The sequence below is a fragment of the Petromyzon marinus genome, chromosome 11 (genome assembly GCF_048934315.1).
Source record: "Petromyzon marinus isolate PM22_M1 ecotype Great Lakes invasive population chromosome 11, UKy_Petmar_22M1.pri1.0, whole genome shotgun sequence".
Taxonomy (NCBI): domain Eukaryota; kingdom Metazoa; phylum Chordata; class Hyperoartia; order Petromyzontiformes; family Petromyzontidae; genus Petromyzon; species Petromyzon marinus.
The window spans coordinates 13,201,005-13,220,163 of record NC_133677.1 but is presented as its reverse complement, the minus strand read 5'-3'; the positions used below and the strand labels follow the sequence as shown (position 1 = coordinate 13,220,163).

Genomic DNA, 19,159 nt, shown 5'->3' with positions numbered 1-19,159 from the left:
GTGAGTGGCGTGTTAAAGAACGGGAATAATTGGCAATCAGTTCCTCGCGCCAGATAATACGAGCTGTGAACAGGAGCCAGGAGGTTTTGTCGCATTTGCAAATCTGAAACCCTTACATCACATTCATCGGCGAGGCCTTGTTATCCGGACATGGGGCTAGACAATCCCCCGTGCTCAGTACAAAAGACCACCTCATTATAAACTGCTACTCCCAACTGCATTCACCATCCGCTCCCCCCCCCCCCCCCCCCGGTTAATATTCCGAAAATATGAATGCAGCAGACTACAAATGCTGCCTTTTAATCAAGGAACGAAATGACTTTCATGGCCACAATAAGCCAATACTGTAGCTTTCATGCAGATGTTCTAGACCGAACCAGAAAGTGATAATTAACCACTACAACCCAACTCAAACAACGCCACACTCTTGTATGCGTTGCTGTGAAGCATTATGGGTCAGAGAAGATATATGTTAGCACAGTTTAACACATGGGGTTTCGCGTCCAATATTATCCATAAGAGGTTATGGATATAAATATGTAAATAGCGCGTAAATACAAACATATACATATATTTATTATTTACAAGATCTAACCCAAAAACGCCTCCATTATGGATATATTATCTCTTACCCATAATGCTCCACAATGCATCATGAGCATTGTGTGTGCAATAAACGTGTGTTGTACACCATTAGACATCCTTTGCCAGTACCAAAATATAATAATAGGGTTTTTCCACTTTTTTCTGGCAACAAAACTAAAACCTTTTTACAAGGAATCATGTGTGCATTAACCACAATACAAGTGGGGGAAACCACAATTATTAAACTTGTGTTGCTTTGCGCATTGAATGGTGCCCCATATATTGTTTGGCGTAGTCTGCACCAAATAGCAGCCGGGTAATTCTGCAGCATTTGTTTAACGAGCCAGACTCTGCTGACGAGACCCAAAAGGTCGAACCCCATCCAAAGTGTGCCAAAGTGTGCTCAAACAAATGCAGCATGATTACTTTTGTCTGCAAAGACAGAAGGCCGATGGACTCAAAATAAGTTGCATTTTGAGACAAAGAGGGTGTGGTTATGCTCTCAAGGAACAGATTTTTCACAATCTTATACCCTTAAACTGCCCCCAGAAATGTAATGATATTCAATGAACGTGGATGATTAAAGTCTTAAACGCCAAGCGGACTAAGTTCGCACCCGAAGGAAACTGCAATTCATGGCCGTAGAGGCCGACGGCTTTAACAGCTCCGTCAATCGATGCCGATGCAGTTGAAAGGTCGCAGGGCTTCAACTTTAAAACCACAAACTCGAGCTGCTACCCGACCGGGGCCAAATGGTCCAACCATTCTGGGGGAGTAAACACATTCAACGGCACTCTCACCAAACAGATTTCATTAGGGGGCTAAAAACAGATTTAGTGTTTTTTCTCTTCCCGTCTCTACACGCGGAGTGCTACGTGCGTGCGTCGGAGGAAAACTGCAAAAAGCACATTTTTTTTTACGGAGCCGGCGTCTGTGGCTAACGTTTGCCAACGGCACGAGCGCCAATTCCGCATCGGGCAGGAGGAGGAAACTTGTAAAAAAAACGGGAGAAAAAATAATTGTATAATTGTCGGGCCTCGGCTGAGGAAATATTTAGCAAGTTCATTTGAGGAGAGGCCCGCGGTGAGCGCTGCGAACCGTCGCCGCGCACGATCCAGAGCAGGGGACACGAACACGATAAAAATAACGCGTCCACATTTAGACAGCACCGGTTCTCTCCTTCCCCCCCCCCCCCGACCCATTACGCCGAGTAAATATTGTCTCCCCAACTCAATACAGTGGCACGCATTCCCGACCACTTTGCTGGCGCACGTTCCCGCGCTGCCATTGGCCCGGAGCTGCGCCGGGCCCTGGGTTTTGAGGCGCCAAACATTTGGTGTCCAGGGCCCTTCCGCGCCGCCGAGAGCGCGGCGGAGGGGTGCGGTGGGAATGCGGCTGTCCGTGATGACAAGCGCGATCGTGATGTCGGAGAGTTGGCACGCCACGGCGACATTCCCACTCTCCGCCAGTCGCGATGTCCGTGTTTCACTTCCATCAGACGAGGCTGGCCGGGCGAGGACACGCACGGGCCCCGCTTCGATGTCCTACTTCACGGTTACGTGCGCGCGCGTGTGGTGTCGCGTTGAACTTCTTTCGCACCACACGCAGCCAACCTTGCTAACCGGAGGTGCCCGAGGGAACGTCAGCAAACTAAGCATCGAATGCGGTTCTAAATAAATTAGTTTCCAATCGAAAATGTGTGAGTGCATAGCTCTCTAGTGGCTTGCTAATGTAACAACTAAATAGCGTACTCGTGTACAGACAAAAACTGACACTCAGACAGGCATTGCTCGTAATAAAAACAATTTGTGATGCGCGCAAATGCGGCGATCGTTGTTATCCGATGGCGGAATCGGAGCGCCCAGGCTCATGGCTGCGTCTGGACGGAGCGGACGATCGGAGCGCTTCGCGTGCGCAGCGGGAGAGAGCTCCCGGACGCGTCCACGGTGAAAACGATTCACTATTTTAAAAACTATGTTTTACTTTACCAGGTTAAGGCCCCGCTGAGCTGTACAGCTCTTCTTTTTTAGAAGCAGCCTGGCTATCACAAACAATAGCTCACACGAAGTGGCTTAATCACGTGGACATTTATCGTAGCCATATACTCAAACACGCGTGGTGATGTTGGCTCTAAATGTGGAGGGGAAAACCGGAGGACCCGGAGAAAAATCCACGCGAGCACGGGGAGACACGCAAACTCCAAATATACATCGGGCGCCAGGGTCAAGATCAAACCCACGACCTCCCGTATACCAGGAGAAGTAGTTAACATCTCGCCACCGTGATGCCCCAAATTAGCAAGGCGACCATGACTTGAGTGTTTTGAAGATACGTCACTGTTGTTTAAACATGTATAAACACACCTCTCTGCTGCGTTTGCTTATACGACTAAAATATGTATAATTAAGACATTTAAAAGTTATCAAAGAGTATACCGTATGCGTTTTATTTGTCATTTTGGGGATACAAAGGGGGAGGGCTGCTTATATGCTACTATCCGTGATGCTCCACAAGGACGCACACAAAGTGTATTTACTCTAAAGTGGTGTGTCTCGTACACATCTGGAGAAAGTGAAGATTCTTAACATAAATAACTAACACGCCACATGTGGAAATTCATCAATATTCATCCATTTGTGCCATGCACGTCATGAATATTAATAAGCTGTGGGCACGAACATCAGTGTGACTGGCAGGAACAATCCTCGTGAATTTTAATGAGCTCACGGAGCCAGTTCCAACATGCAAGGGAGATGCATCGTTAAAATAAAAACGTTTCGCAATGCCACTTAAGACACGTTCAATACTCAGCTGCACGCCGAAGAACGGCCATTGCATGAAAGGTCGCCTATTGATAATGTTTTTTTCATTTATGGCCATAGTCTTGTTGATGAATGCGAGTTTTATTTTTGTTATTGTGCTTTTGCACCACTGACAATGCTACAGCAGCATCACCACCAGATAAAGCCGCTTGATTTTGTTTAGACAACTTAGCATTGCGTTAGCGACAACACGAATCAAAAATAAAACCACGAAGAAAAATAATGCGTGCGCATGGACCTTGTAACGCTTTCCAACACGCGTTTGTTAAGGCAGGTATTCAAAAAAACTCCACGAAACGTGGAGTCAGGAGGAGGGGCACATGGGCGAGAGAACGTGCACCAAGGCTACAGACTCCATTCTGAGTCTCTCCAGAGGACGATGAGCGCTTACGTTCCAGAACGTCGTTACTCATCCTTGTTCGTTGCACCGTGAATACGCTCCGCTGTGCACACCCCGTGCGCGCGATCGTCGCCGGCAACAGATCCCCACGCGAGCACGATGCCCAAGCAGACTCGGCTAAATCACGTGCTGGGTCGCCAGGGCCGGACTATGACATGCCGGGGCCCTAAAGCTATGTCAAGCTTAGGGTTCATAAATTGAGGAATGGCTGTATAATTTTGTCTTATCGGAATGAAAATAACCGATTTAGAGAGTCGTTTTTTTTCCCATACCTCCTTTATTTTTCCACAGTTAATGTCAAACTTGGAGCGTCGTATTATTATGTTTTCGTATTTAGAGGCCCCTCATAATGTGAGGCCCTAAGTTGTATCTAAACTTAGCTGAGGCCTAAATCAGGCCACTGGCTGCCATGGAGGATAATAGGTAACAAAAAGCAGAGAAAAGTGTGTTTCTCCATATGAAAAATAGAACCACATGTGAATTGGTCAGCCGACCGGTCATCTGAACGAGCGTTTTTTTTCAGCAGCAGTTTTTATTTAAGTCTTTAAAAATAAATATCCGTATTTCCAATTGTGCTGCTCGTATAACTTCAGGAGACAAAGTATCCGTCTGGTTACTTCACACGGCAGCGCAACCCATCTTAGATCCCTTCAAGTGACCTCTCTCCACACTGCATAAATAAGCACCCACGCGTGTACGTTGAACGTCTTTCTCTCAGTACGTAGCCAACCGTGGTAATCGGAGGTGCGGGAGAAGGACAACATCACAACATATCCGTCCACCCGGTAGGGGCAACACTCTCCCACCCACTCTGCCACTGAGGGTAGTAATGTTCGTCACGTGACATTCAAACCGATATTTTGAATTGTCAGAGGTGGAATTTTGCCACGTTGAGGTATAGAGCCAAATTTAAGGTTAAAGGTTTTTTTTTAATCTATTCGTTTACGTATAAAATTAAATGTAGTCATTGGTAACTTGGCTGAGACCATCAACGCACTCCAACTGAGAGCTCGGCTTGGCTGGAACCTGGATTTGAACCCAAGATCTCAGCGGTGCTCGGCTCAGTGCTCCCACCTCTGAGCCACCTCTCTCCAAGCAGAATTAGTTTAAACAGGCAGCAGCAGCAGCAACAACAACAACAAAAACCCTGGACTGGTTTCAACTGCAGTGGAGTCTTATCAGCAGTGAGACTGTCAAACACACGCAGGTCGTCCGAGTGAGATATTATAAGCGCCGTGGCATCATGGAGCGCATTCAATGGAAAACATTGAAGTTCATAAATACAGTGCAGAGCGTGGTGCCAGAATTATGTATTTATATTGCAGGAGGAATCCGATGAGCTATAAAGCTCTTTTTCATAGACGTCCAGTCGGGGCGGGTAAGAACGTTACAACAACAAATACAAAACAAACATGACAGCAGTGGAAAGTCTAAGGAAGGTAAACAGATCACCCAAACACATTCAAATAAAACTAAACCATCTCCATCTTACCAGACAAAGCCCACTAAGGTATTAAGTTCATTTTCAGAATCGACCTCGCCAACAAATGATAGCTCAACAAAATAATCTAAATAATCTTAATGCAGGATTCTTAATGTGGAGGGTAAAATTCAGAAAACCCGGAGAAAAAATCCACGCGACCACGGGGAGAGAGACATGCAAACTCCAAATATACAGCAGGCGTCAGGGTCGGGATGGAACCCACGATCTCCTGCAGACCAGGCGAGGTAGTTAACATCTCACCACGGAGAGAGAGAGACATGCAAACTCCAAATATACAGCAGCAGGCGTCAGGGTCGGGATCGAACCCACGACCTCCTGTATACCAGGCGAGGGGATGGTGGGTGAAACAACGATGCATCTTGGTTGATGGACTAAAGTGTTATTTAATGTCTAACGTGGTGGAGCTGCTGAATTTTTCTAATTAATGTTTGAGGCATCATAAATTATTTAAACACATTAACATATAACACGAATAATGTACAGGTTCGATTCCTAGATGAGATAAGAATGAACTTTTTGGAACAAATGCATACACTTCATTAACGCTTTACTAATGTGCGTTACCTAACATTGCCAAGCAGCGAATCGTTTCCTGAGACTGGGAGTCCTACCCAGTCTGCGTGTTACGCAACGTCACTCAGAGGCCCTGAGTGGTGGCACGATTCCACGTCCACAGTTAGCATCACTTCCACCCGCATCCGTTTTCTCTCCGCTATTAAGAGTCACTGTCTGTTAATTGTCCACGCCAGTGTTCTATAGATTCATACATAAACACATCTTTCAGGCAAATATCTGGGTTTTTAATTGCTGTGAGTTTCTTCCAAAAAATAGCCTCCATTTTTTTATTTTTCACGGTGGGATTTGCTCTCAGTTTTGCTGCACGTATTTAAACAACATTTATTCATACTGTATTAAATCAATACAACTGTATTCAATCGATACAACTGTATTCAATCGATACAACTGTATTCAATCGATACAACCGTATTCAATCGATAAAACTGTATTCAATCAATACAACTGTATTCAATCAATACAACCGTATTCAATCGATAAAACTGTATTCAATCAATGCAACTGTATTCAATCGATAAAACTGTATTCAATTGATAATTCACAGTTCAGCGACCTTTGTCAATCTACTTCTGGGTGAACGCCTCCCCGCGCTGTGATGGTCACATGGCTTGTCTGACCATATTTCACCAAGCTGGTGAGTGAGGGTTGGTAGTCAGGGCAGATTCAGAAATTGCTCGCCACTGACCCTTGCTGTGGCTGGTACCTGAACTCAACAAGAGCCGCATGGCTCACAGGGCTATACCTAATAAATGAACTGAACTCAAGAAGAGCCACTGGCTCACGGTGCAATGCACTCACCACTCTATTTCAGATTTCAGCAATAGAACAAGAGGGAAAATGACACAATATGGATGCAATTTAAGGAAAACGCAGTTCAAGAACGGAGATTAAAATGGAGATTTAAAAAAAAGATTCCTGCTTAATGCTACAGACCAGAAGCCATATATGATGGCTCACAGGGCCATACCAAAATAAAAAAATATATAATAATAAACTGAAGCATACGGAGTCAAAACATAAAGTAAAACAGTTAAACAAAAACAGGGCCACAAGCCCGAGTTATGGCCAGGGGTACCAGAATCAGAACAACCCAAACAGATTGTTTGTTCTTGATTTGAAGCTTTCGTGACTGCAGGAATCCATACTCTTTGGTTCTTTCGGTAAAGTAACGTAGGTATAAAATAAATCACGACGTTTCGGGCTACACCCATTTCAAACCTTTTAAAACAGTCTGCCTCAGCAGCAGACCAATGCTTTCCCACCTGATGATGGACACTTGTGTTGTGATTTATTTTATTTTATACCTACATGACTGTATCGAAAGAACCAAAGAGTAAAGATTGTTTGTTGTTTGTTTCCCCATGCTGGGGTATCGCTCAGGAGAACAGCAGGCACCACATATCCACCAGGGCCACAACCGCACCCAGCATTCCTCTGGGGGACTGTGAACTACGCAACGTCCGTTCGTCGTGAAGCCAACACCGAGTGCCTTCTGCGAGAGACTAATCCTGGCATAGAAATATGGAATTTCCGCTACTCGCTCAGGACAACCCCTTACATGACGTGCACCACCCATTTTCATTTGAATAGAAGCAGATAACTTATTGGTCCACTGCACAACCGAGCCACGCCTGGGTTGTGACAAGTCAGCCTGGGCTGGCACAGCACGCTCCAGGTGTTGTTTTTTTCCACTGCAGAAGCTGAGCCGAGCCGGGCCGCTGACGTCACACCCGCAGCGAATGAGCCGACGCGGTGAGGCCGCGTCCTCGCGGCGTGCCGACCGACATGACACCCAATAGAAACGCGCCGTGAACCCTGCCCCTGGCCCTGCTTGGCCCCAAGCCAGATTGGGGTGATGTCTTGCGAGGCCAACGTATCGCCGGTTTGGTTCTTGGCTCGGCACGGCAAATAGCCGGTGGGGGAAGAAAAAAAAATCGCCCGCACCGTGAGTTCCCCACGCTGGCTGGGCCCAGAAGCACCAGTAGGGAAAGGAGTAACGCGTCCTCTGTATGCAACGTATCGCGCGAGACCTTTCGTTATATATATAAAAAAAAAGCCGCACGTTATTCAGAGAAAAAAAAAACGAAATGTTCAACGTCGTAGAGAACGATGCTGGGCAAATAAGAGACTGTCACCGCTAATCGAGGCGACTGTTCGCTCAGCAGCAAGCGAAATACGCTCCCCGGTGTGGCTCCAAACCACCCTCGGGTCACCCCCTCCCGCCTCCTGCCTTCATAAACGGGCACACTAATAACCACACTGACTCATCACAGACTCATCTCGGGGGGGGGGGGGGGGGTGGGAAACACACGGGTTTTGTGTGCTAAGGTGCATGGGGAACTGGACTAGGAAACATCCCATAAATGCATTTATCAATCAGGCTCTTATGTCCTCGCTGAATAACACTCCATGCCACGGCCGAGGTGTCTAATTAGCCAACGTTGTCTTGACAACCCAACAGGGAGAAGGCGAAAGAGAAGAGGGGGAAAGAGACAGAGGGTGTTCATCTATACACAGAGAAGTGGTCACATTGCAATCGAAAATTTCCATTTATTTTTTTCTGGCTCAAACAACCAGAGTACAAACTTATTTCTTTCGTGCGGCTGCTGATGCAGATGCAGAGCAACGACCACAATTTCACATTCAGGTGGTCAAGCCGGATTAACCTCGTCGGGACACTGCGTCGTAATATGCCGTACGGCCTGTTCTGTACGACCACAGTCGCATGCTACTGGACAGTTTTTTTTTATTTAACATTTCTGCTGCATCCGTTTTTCCGCATCTGTCTGCTTTTGTGTGTGCAGTGGATGTGGTTCAGGGTGGACCATGGGCTGCTTCGTGGAAGATCAAACCCAGGGATCGTCTGCGTTGGGTCTTTCACAAGGGCACAAACCCAGCAAACTGGGACGACGATGGCCGGGACTGTGAGACTACTGTGGAACGGAGGTGACGAGCGAGGAGGCGGCTCAACGGAGATGCCAGCGCTCATCGATGAGCGATCGCTGGCTCCCTGCGCAAACGAGAGTCCAGGGGCATGGCTCACGTCCATCGACGCTAAAAAAAACAGCAGTTATAATTCCACGTTCGTATGGTGGGGGCAAGTCAGTTCTTATGACAATTACCGTTGATTTCCGTACTGGCAATTTCAATAATCAGCCAATTTTAATTGTTCATCAGCTGATTTAAAGCTTTCGTGACTGCAGTAATTCATATTCTTAGTTCTTTCGGTAAAGTCACGTTGAAGGGAAACAATAATATATATATAAAACAATAAAAATTCTCACGACGTTTCGACCATAACACAAACGGTCGTCTTCTTGTTTTATATATATTTTGTTATTTTGTTGTTTCTCTTCAACGTGACTTTACCGAAAAAACTAAGAATATGAATTACTGCAGTCACGAAAGCTTTAAATCAAAACTAAGAATATGTTCATCAGCTGTTACGTTTTTTTTAGTTTCCACGTGCAATTTTACTCACTCCCCGTTCGATCCCGGTTCCCCCTTCAACAGCTGCCCTAGGTGCGCAGAACTCTGTGAGGAAATATCTATTTGCTGTGTCCTTCCCATTTCCAGTTCCAATTATGTTTACAAAAAAACTTCTCGTACTGTCCACGACCTTGACCTTCGTTTGCTCTTTTTTTTATCCCGCGAGACGTGGATTGTCACACCACGGCGACCGTGGTGTCCTTCGTCCAGCAGTGCATCGAACGTGGCCAAGTGATATTTTGAAATGTGCCGATTTTCAATGAGAACACGCGGTGTGCGTTTGTGTCATTCCTTCACGTAAAGCCCTGGTCACAAAAGCAAAGTTTGTGGGGAATAATAATAGCCGTTTTCTATACTTTTGACGCATAAGCAAATTCGAAAATAACACTTACTGCCCAGGAACACAAATCGTGTTACATTGCGATAAATAATGATCGAGAGCCGTTAATATGTCTCGGGTCAGCTTCTTTGCGTCTTGACCACAAGTCCAAATTGCATTATTCACCGTTACAAAGCTGAAAGGCGTCACGCGTCCCCGCACAACTCGCACCGAACAACCGCGGTAAGTGTAAAGGGCCGCCCAGGTAATTGAATCTGCCGTTAGGCCACGTGCCATCGCATGTTACAGCAAACGACCGTTCAGCACAGCCCTTCTGAGCTTTCACTTGCGCTGTTACAAAACCCCACATTCAAAGTGAAGCTCGTCGCTTTAAAGTTTGTAACAGGTAAAGGCGCAGCACCGTAATTGCCTGCTCGCATCGCTGCTGTCGGCTAGATGTTCACTACCTCGCCTGGTGTACAGGTCGTCATGGGTTCGATCCCAACCCTGACGCCTGCCGTATATCCGGAGTTTGCGTGTTCGCCGCCGTGGCCGCGTGGATTTTTCTCCGGGTCCTCCGGTTTTTCCTTCCGCATTTAGAATCAACGTCACGCGTTCAGGGTATGCGGCTGCTATAAATGTCCACACGATGAGCCTCGTCCGTTGACCCATCGTTTGTGGTGGCCGGGTCGCTTCTGAGAAAGAGCCACGTAGCTCAGTGGGCCTTACCTGGTAACGACAAAGCATTGTTTTGTTTTAGCTCCAGAGAGTCCCCGTGGAGTGGCCTCCTCTTCAATGCTGACCACAATTCTCGCAAGACGTGGATGTACCTGCACTCTACCCCCACCGCACGCGACCGTCATGCTCTCCTGCTGAGCCCACTCAGGCTGCTGGGCGGGCCGAGGCGGTGGGGATTTGAGAAACTCGCCCCGTGGTTTACAACCTCCGCGAGCGAATCGAACCGGCGCCCCCCCCCCCCCCCCCTAAATCACAAGTCCAGTGCGCTGAACCGTCACCCCACGGCAGCGTCAAAATGCGACGGAGGAGACATCGCGGCGACAGGCTCTTTTCTCTACTCTGGGACCCCGCTATCTGGCCCTGACCAGCTGAATGCGGAATTGTGGTCGTTTGCTCTGCGTCTACATCAGCAGCCGTACGAAAGAAGAAGAGGATGCAAATGAGGAAGGAGGTGCAAAATAAGATGCAAATGGCAATGATCAGCTGAATGATAAGAGGGCCTTGCCGTGCTGCCATGTGGACTGACGGCCACACCGCGACCACGCCGCCCAGTGCGGGGTTCAAGGTTCAGACGTCGCTCGCCAGAGACGTTCGTGGCGGCGGCGGCGGCTCCGAATCGAAGCGCGGTGGCGCGTGAGCGAGCGTGAGGCCGCTCCGGGTGGCACCGGCACGCGAGCGAGCGTGAGGCCGCTCCGGGTGGCACCGGCGCGCGAGCGAGCACAGGGCCGCTCCGGGTGGCACCTGCATGCGAGCGAGCGTGAGGCCGCTCCGGGTGGCACCGGCACGCGAGCGCGGCACGAGTCCGCTCCGGGTGGCAGCGGCACGCGAGCGCGGCACGAGTCCGCTCGCTCTGCATCGCTTTTGCCCAACGGGGAGCCGAACAAACGGAGCCGCAACACAGTGTGGCCTCATCTCCACGGGTGTACATTATTCATAAGACAAATGGGGCACTTCGCCATTGTTGAGTACAGCGATTCCACTCGTTCGGGGAGGGGGACGGGCGGGGGGAGGTGAGGGGGGGGGCACCGTTGCACAGTGGAAAGCTTGCGACGTCATGGGTTCTCGTGACGTCATGGGTTCTCGTGCAGTAAAATCAACACGACACCAAAGCGTTTGATAAGCAGGATGAAGTTGTGGGTGAACTCGCCACCCTGAAGTCACCAGGCAACACAACCACCACGTGCATGCGCGCACACACAGCCCGCCCGGAGCTGAGCGCAGTACAACACTGGGGGGTTTCTTTCTGTTCTCCTGCACAGCTCCCTGTTCACCACATCGCCCCTGCAACAGCCTGCCGCCTGTGTCATGCACGGCGCTTGCCAATTCGAGCACTACGCAGGCTCAAAACCCCACATAGCTGCCGAGATCTGGCGAGACCAGGTGCATTCTGGGTGATTTTTTTGTGTTTGCTCCAAGGCACGACCGCTGTGCTGGAGTTTAAACGCAAAGCGCTTTCCTGTTCCACAGAAGAAGAAGAAGAAAAAACATTCCTACGTTCCCTTTTCACTGCGTGCCCGAATGCATTACTGCACACTTGTCTCTCCCATGCATAATGGACCAGCAAAAAAATCTGCATTATGCAAATCGACTATTGCAGAAAACATACAATGAGCTCAAACGCAAATCATTACTGCTCACCGTTTCGTCAATCCACTGCTGGATGTACGTACACGCACGTACACGCACGTACGTATACGCACGTACACACGCACGTACGTGTACGTACGCTGAGCTTCGTTCGCACCGGACGTGCTAATCGTAGGAGCGAAATGAAGGCCGCCCCGAACCCTACCAGTGACGGGAGATGTTTGACGAGAACTCACCACGCCGGTCAGTGCACGGACTGGCGAAGGGGTGGGAGCCCTGGACCGGTTCGGACATCACTCGTCGCTGATTTGAGCCGTGGCCAGGAGTCGAACTCTGTTCGGCGCGACGTGGTTTTTTTTTTTTCCGGCGGCGCGGTCGCCGCTTGTTGCAGAGGCATCACGGTTCGAAATTCCGGCGGCCGCCCTGGTTAATACTGCGCTGGGCGCATTAACCGTAACGAATACTACGTGCCGCCCCGCTGCCTTCACTCCGCATGTTTAAATATCCCGCCGTTTCAATTGGCGAGAGAGCGCGCGCGCCATTGTGTGCCGGGGCGCGTCACGATCAAAAATATATTTTTTTTGGTTTTACATTTCCCGCAAACGGCTCGACTGGAATACGCAGCAGCGGCCCTCCCCCACACCCCGCCGCACTGCGAAAACTCGGCAGGGAGCCTCCGGGAGCAAGCGTGACGAGACTCCAGCGAGGGCCCTCCGGGGGACACCACGAGCGCAATAATCACAGCGCGGCCGCGCCGGCCGCCCTGCCACCACTTCACCGCCGAACGGACAAAAAAAAATACATGAAAATATGTGGGGGTTTTTTTTCTTTCAAAAATCACGCAAAAACACAAACGTTTTGTTAAAGCGGGGTTTCCCTACGCAAGGACACGTACACATCCGCCCGCACGCGCGCCGCAGCTCCGACGCCGTAGAGGTTTGCGTTGATAATGGAGGAGGTTTTTGTTTTTTCTTTGGGCGGGGGGGGGGTGAGATCGCGTGGGCATGAATGTTGTGCCGTTAAACCCGCCGCCACCCGACACCACAGCCAATCGGTTAAGGTTCGTCCCGTAAAACCAACAAAAACGTGCCAAAAACGTGACACACTAATTGGCCGTGTCTGGTGGTTGCGGGCTTTAACGACACGTTCATAAATAACCCCCCCCCCCCCAAAAAACCCCCCCTCTATTATGGATAACATTTGTGTCGCGAGCCCCCTACCACCACTACGACGTGTTCAAACTGAGCCGCACGTTTATTGACGCCGCACGGTCCACCGCGCCCACGAACGCCGCGGCAATTGCCATGCAGACAGCCCATTGTGGTCCGTGCACGGCCGCACAGAGAGAGAGAGAGAGGAGACGCGGCGCCTACCATCAAACTTTTCCTCCATTGCGTCTTCCTCGCGCCGTCCTTGTGAGCCATTGTGCCGCAGCCGTCGGTCCGTGCCCCCCCTCCTCTCTCTCACCGCTCGTCCCCACTGGCCTCCCTCCGACTTGCACCCCCTTTGTCACGCGCGACTCATATTCCCCGCGGCGTCCTCCGCACCGTTACCGCCGCTCTCCTCCTCCTCCTCCTCCCCTCCTCCGAGCCGCTTGCGGACGGGCGGGCACGCAGGCGCGCGTGCGTGCGTGCGGGCACCTGCGGCGAACGTGCGTGGCGGTGGAAGAGCTCTCGCACGCTGGCTGGCTGGCTCGCTGGCTGGCTGGCTCGCTGGCTGGCTGGCTCGCTGGCTGGCTGGCTCGCTGGCTGGCTGGCTCGCTGGCTGGCTGGCTCGCTGGCTGGCTGGCTCGCTGGCTGGCTGGCTCGCTGGCTGGCTGGCTCGCTGGCTGGCTGGCTCGCTGGCTGGCTGGCTCGCTGGCTGGCTGGCTCGCTGGCTGGCTGGCTCGCTGGCTGGCTCGCTGGCTCGCTGGCTGGCTCGCTGGCTGGCTGGCTCGCTGGCTGGCTCGCTGGCTGGCTCGCTGGCTCGCTGGCTCTCGCCCCGTGTCCACGGAGCAGCCTCTCTCTGGCAACAGCACCGGCAACAGCACCGGCTTGGCGCCACGGGTTGCCGTGGCGACGGCCCACATCAGGATGCCGGGGCGCGCGCGCCGCGGTCAGTGCGCGCTGCTGATAAAAGAGCTGCAGCCACCGCACCACCACCACTACCCCCCACCACCACCACTACCCCCCACCACCACTACTACCCCTCTCTCCTCCCACCACCACTACTACTACCCCCCACCACCACCACCACTACCCCCCACCACCACTACTACCCCTCTCTCCTCCCACCACCACTACTACTACCCCCCACCACCACCACCACTACCCCCCACCACCACTACTACCCCTCTCTCCTCCCACCACTACTACTACCCCCCACCACCACCACTACCCCCCACCACCACCACCACTACCCCTCTCTCCTCCCACTACCACTACTACTACCCCACACCACCACCACCACTACCCCCCACCACCACCACTACCCCCCACCACCACCACCACTACCCCTCTCTCCTCCCACTACCACTACTACCCCCCACCACCACCACCACTACCCCCCACCACCACCACTACTACCCCCCACCACCACCACCACTACTACCCCTCTCTCCTCCCACCACCACTTCTACTACTACCCCCCACCACCACCACTACTACCCCTCTCTCCTCCCACCACCACCACCACTACCCCCCCCACCACCACTACTACCCCCCCCTCTCTCTCCTCCCACCACCACCACTACTACCCCCCACCACCACCACTACTACCCCCCACCACCACCACTACTACTACCCCTCTCTCCTCCCACCACCACCACCACTACTACCCCCCACCACCACCACTACTACCCCCCACCACCACCACTACTACTGCCCCTCTCTCCTCCCACCACCACCACCACTACTACCCCCCACCACCACCACTACTACCCCCCACCACCACCACTACTACTGCCCCTCTCTCCTCCCACCACCACCACCACTACTACCCCCCACCACCACCACTACCCCCCCCACCACCACCACCACTACTACCCCTCTCTCCTCCCACCACCACCACCACCACTACTACCCCCCACCACTACTACTACCCCCCCCCCTCTCTCACTCCCCCCACCACCACCACCACTACTACTACCCCCCCCCCTCTCTCACTCCCCCCATCACCACCACCACTACCCCCCCCTCTCTCCCACCACCACCACCACCACTACTACCCCCCACCACCACCACTACCCCCCCCCTCTCTCTCCTCCCACCACCACCACCACTACTACCCCCCACCACCACCACTACCCCCCCCCCTCTCTCTCCCTCCTCCTGCTCTGCAGAGCGCGGGTGGGGCTGGCGATGACATCGGCATTGTAATGCAGCGGCCGGGGACGCTTTCCAAGTGAACGCGCGATGGTTGGGCCAACGTTGCCGCGTGGGTTGGAACCGTTGGGCCAACTTTGGGCCAACTTTGGGCCAAGGTGGGCCCGACGTGGCACGATGACACCGGGGTGGTGGCCCGAGGCGTCGCGAGGGAACAGCGTCGCAGCGTATTCGGAGAAGGGCGGCCACGGAGGTTTTTGGCAGCGGTGCCGATTTCTGCCTCCAGTTTTATTTTGTTTGTTACCAATGGACGCTGTCCCTCCCGCACGATTTCCAGGTTTTGGGTAGTATATTTACAGCAGTTGATAGAACGCGGGTGACGATATTTCGTTTTAAGCAATCGGGGCAAACTGGAATGCGATGATGAGCGTGAGTTTTGCCAGCGCTGATGTAGATAATGCAGAGCAACAACTACAATTTCACATTCAGGTGGTCAAGCCAGCGGATAACCGTGTCCACCCGATTACATTAGACAAGTGGTCCAGGTCGAACAAGACGTCTTTAAATGTCAGTGTCACTCCTGTGCTTGCCGGTGTCTTGTGATCATTCAGAAGTGTGTGTAGTTTGGCACTTATTAGTTATTTAACCAGGACAGCCACACTGAGTCACGCGACTCTTTGTCCAGGTGGGTCCTACACTGGGTTTTTATTTTAAGGCGTTTTCAGCCAATGGATGATCAGTATTTACGATACATGTGGGAGGAAAGTGGAGCACCCGGAGGGAACACACGCACACGCGCGGGAGGCAACGCTCTATCCCCGTACAAACGGAAACAGATGGCGATTACTCCACCTTCTGTACTGCCATCTTCTGGCAATTCAGGGCATGGCACCTCCCATTCGCGCGGTTGGATACGTACGGTGCGATAGAAGTTCAACATTCGCACATACGTGGCACCTCGACACCCACGGGAAGGAAGTTTCGCAACATCTGTGCAGCAATCCACCAACGCTCACCCTGCACGGTGCTGGATTGAAGGCTTCCCACGTGCGTAGCCGCCACCACCACCACCGCCCGGCTCATGGCGCGCTGGTGGAACCCGGCCCCCTGACCCCGGGCACGGCACGGAACGACGTGGCCGTCACCGCAAGGGTGCGCGGTGGGTACCCCCGCACGCTGCTGCCGGGCACGGGCGCCCGTGGACACGGCTAGTGTGCAGCAGCAGCGTCAGAGCGCCAGCGTGTGTATGTGTGTACGTGGGTTCCCGCGAACCAGCGCTGGAATCGCACGCGTATCAGACATTTCTGTTCTTCGAATCGTACATCTTGTGCGCAATGGGTTCACGCGACCACTCTCGCCACGAGAGGCTTCTTACATTCGCAACAATGTTTAGAAATAATTCATTTTTTGGATTGGGTCCAAGACCTGATATACCGCGAGGGGGTGAATCGTCACGGCCTGGTATCAGGCCACTCGCTGGCAGCGGGTCCAAACATTTGCCCCACCACCTCACAACTTCCTTCTACCGGTTGTGGTTTTTTTCCTTGCATTTTAAAACAGGAGAGCTATAACGCACAGTATCTACAAGGGCACGTACAGTGCGCGATACGCAGCATACGCTGTACGTCGGTAAGCGACTCCTCTTCACCATGGCAACGTTGGTAGAGCCATTCGAGGATTGATTTGCTCTGTAGGTCCATTGCCCGAAACGTCGCAAAACATTTTCTTTCCCTCTTTTAAAGGCCACGCAGCGTTGTTGAAGAATGTAATGAGCTAATTCTCAGACCAGCATGCCACTGCTTCTGTTATTTTCACCCTTTGACCTGTGATGTCAAGGACGATTTGTTTACAAATGGAAATTGTTGATAAGTACCCCCTGGGCAATATGCTGCACTTACATGTTGCATATGTTGCAAAGGAAATGTTGCACTTATACAATGATAATAATACGTTGCAATTGAGTGTTTAATTCACATCAACGCAATGTCTTGCTAAATTCCTTCAGTAATACTGAAAATTAAGAGATTTTTCAAGTAAAAATTGGAGAAATTTGACGTTACTCAAGACATTACACGATGTAATAGTCACAAGTGCCTTGCTGATGGGGTGGATAATAATATCGTCAACGGCCACTATCAATCCACTGCTGGATGAGGTTCGCCCGCATGCCGTTGCCATCCCCACAAAATAAACTTCACTCCTGCCACGACCCCATCCCATCGCTCCATCTCCATGGTGGGCCGTCCTCTCCGGCGTGTTTTCCTTCCTTTGGGCGACGCTGCGCGATCAGTCTCGACCATCGGCCCATCGTCATCCCATAACCGCAACGTCTCCCCACCGCTCGAGCCCACTCGCTCGCTTTAACCCTTTCCTTTCCCACTCTGATGACGTACGCGTACATCATCGGCACGTACGAGTGCGTCAGTGGAATGGAATCGGAAGAAAAACTCAAATAAGATAACTTTATCGGTACCGAGGCTCCCACAAGGCCATGCGGGAGGGCGTGTGGCACAGTTTGACGCCAGCTATCGTAGAGTGCGGTCGTGTCGCTGCACTTCTCCGCGTCGAGTACAGTGTCTTTAAAAACAACGGCGCTACGCCTCTCTCAGTAAAAAAATTAACGCCGAGCCGGCTGCGCGTTCTGAGTTTCAGTGGCGAATGGGGACCCACCCTGCAACGTGCAGACGTCTCGGAATGGGGAGAGGGTTAAGTCGACACGAAGTCTCGACATTTGCGCTTCTTCTCCGCTGCGCCGCCGGATTCCCCTTCCCGTCTCTCGGTGCAATTACAAGCACGCACTCCATCATGGTTCGTTAACTCCCTCGCCCGGTATGCAGGAGGTTGTGGGTTCGATCCCGTTCCTGACCCTGACGCCTGCTGCTGTATATTTGGAGTCTGCGCGTTCTCCCCGTGGCCGCGTGGATTTTCTCCGAGTCCTCCGGTGTTTCCCTCCACGTTTAGTATTTGTCTGCTACAAATTTCCACGTAACAATTCACTCATTTGTGGCCAGGTCGCTTCTGGAAACGAGTTATCTATCTCAGTGGTCCTTTTGTTCCATTTTCTCCATCCGTGTCGGTGCACATGTTTCTGATCCGCACGTCACAGCAGGTCATGTCCACCCACTGATTGAACGTGGTCCTCTCCGGGCGTGTTGCTACGTCGCTTCCCGTAGTCGCGTTTAACGTTTCCGAGGGCGCCCAAACCTGCTCGCCCAAACCTGCTCGCCCAAACCTGCTCGCCCAAGCCTGCTCGCCCGCTCTCTCTCGCTTGCTCGATGCACACAGGAGCGGCGTTGTTTTGGCACGGCGCGGAACTTCCTCTATTCAGCACCCCGAGCCTCGTCTCAAAAATTCCACCTGGAGGCGACATTTTTTTGAGTTGTCCTCACCTCCTCTGCACGTTCACCGCATCGCCGCCCTTCCTCTCACCCATGGGCGGTGCTCACAAAACTGGGAGGATTGAGCTCCATCTTCTTATTGTCTGCAAAATTATGAATAGGGCTGGTAAATCAGCAGATAAAAGGATCGAATTGTGGGTCCATCCATCCTCGCGGATAATAGGAGTCACGGGTGAGAGAAGGTTCGCTGCGCTATCGGGAATCTCGTCTCAAGATGAGGGAAGTCACCTTGGTCATGGCAACTCACTGGTCCACGAGGACAAACTGTTGATTTGCTCATGGACTTATAAATGCTGTTGAGTTTCTGCAAAGGGCTTTGCTGCAATCTACATGTTTGATTCTCATATAAACTCATATACTACAAAGGTCACGTAGGGGTCAACCAACCGATTTCACTGCCCTGTAACTTCCAATCAGTTGCTTGGGTACCAACAGACCG

At 51.7% G+C, this 19,159-nt stretch overlaps 1 protein-coding gene across 10 annotated transcripts in view; it reads right to left on the bottom strand.

Annotated features, from left to right (window-relative positions):
• LOC116941200 (regulator of G-protein signaling 14-like) overlaps positions 1-19,159 on the bottom strand; it is a 173,273-nt gene that overhangs the window by 96,040 nt on the left and 58,074 nt on the right. For 2 of the 10 annotated variants that reach the window (XM_032951970.2, XM_032951974.2), the window contains exon 1: positions 13,394-13,754. The exons of 7 other annotated variants lie outside the window; for them this stretch is intronic. In XM_032951970.2, coding sequence (XP_032807861.1) covers positions 13,394-13,444 — 51 coding nt within the window. In that variant the 5' untranslated portion in view covers positions 13,445-13,754. Of the gene's footprint in view, positions 1-12,256; positions 13,155-13,393; positions 13,755-19,159 lie in introns of those variants that run through there. One more of the 10 variants, XM_076066395.1, reaches the window with a different exon arrangement.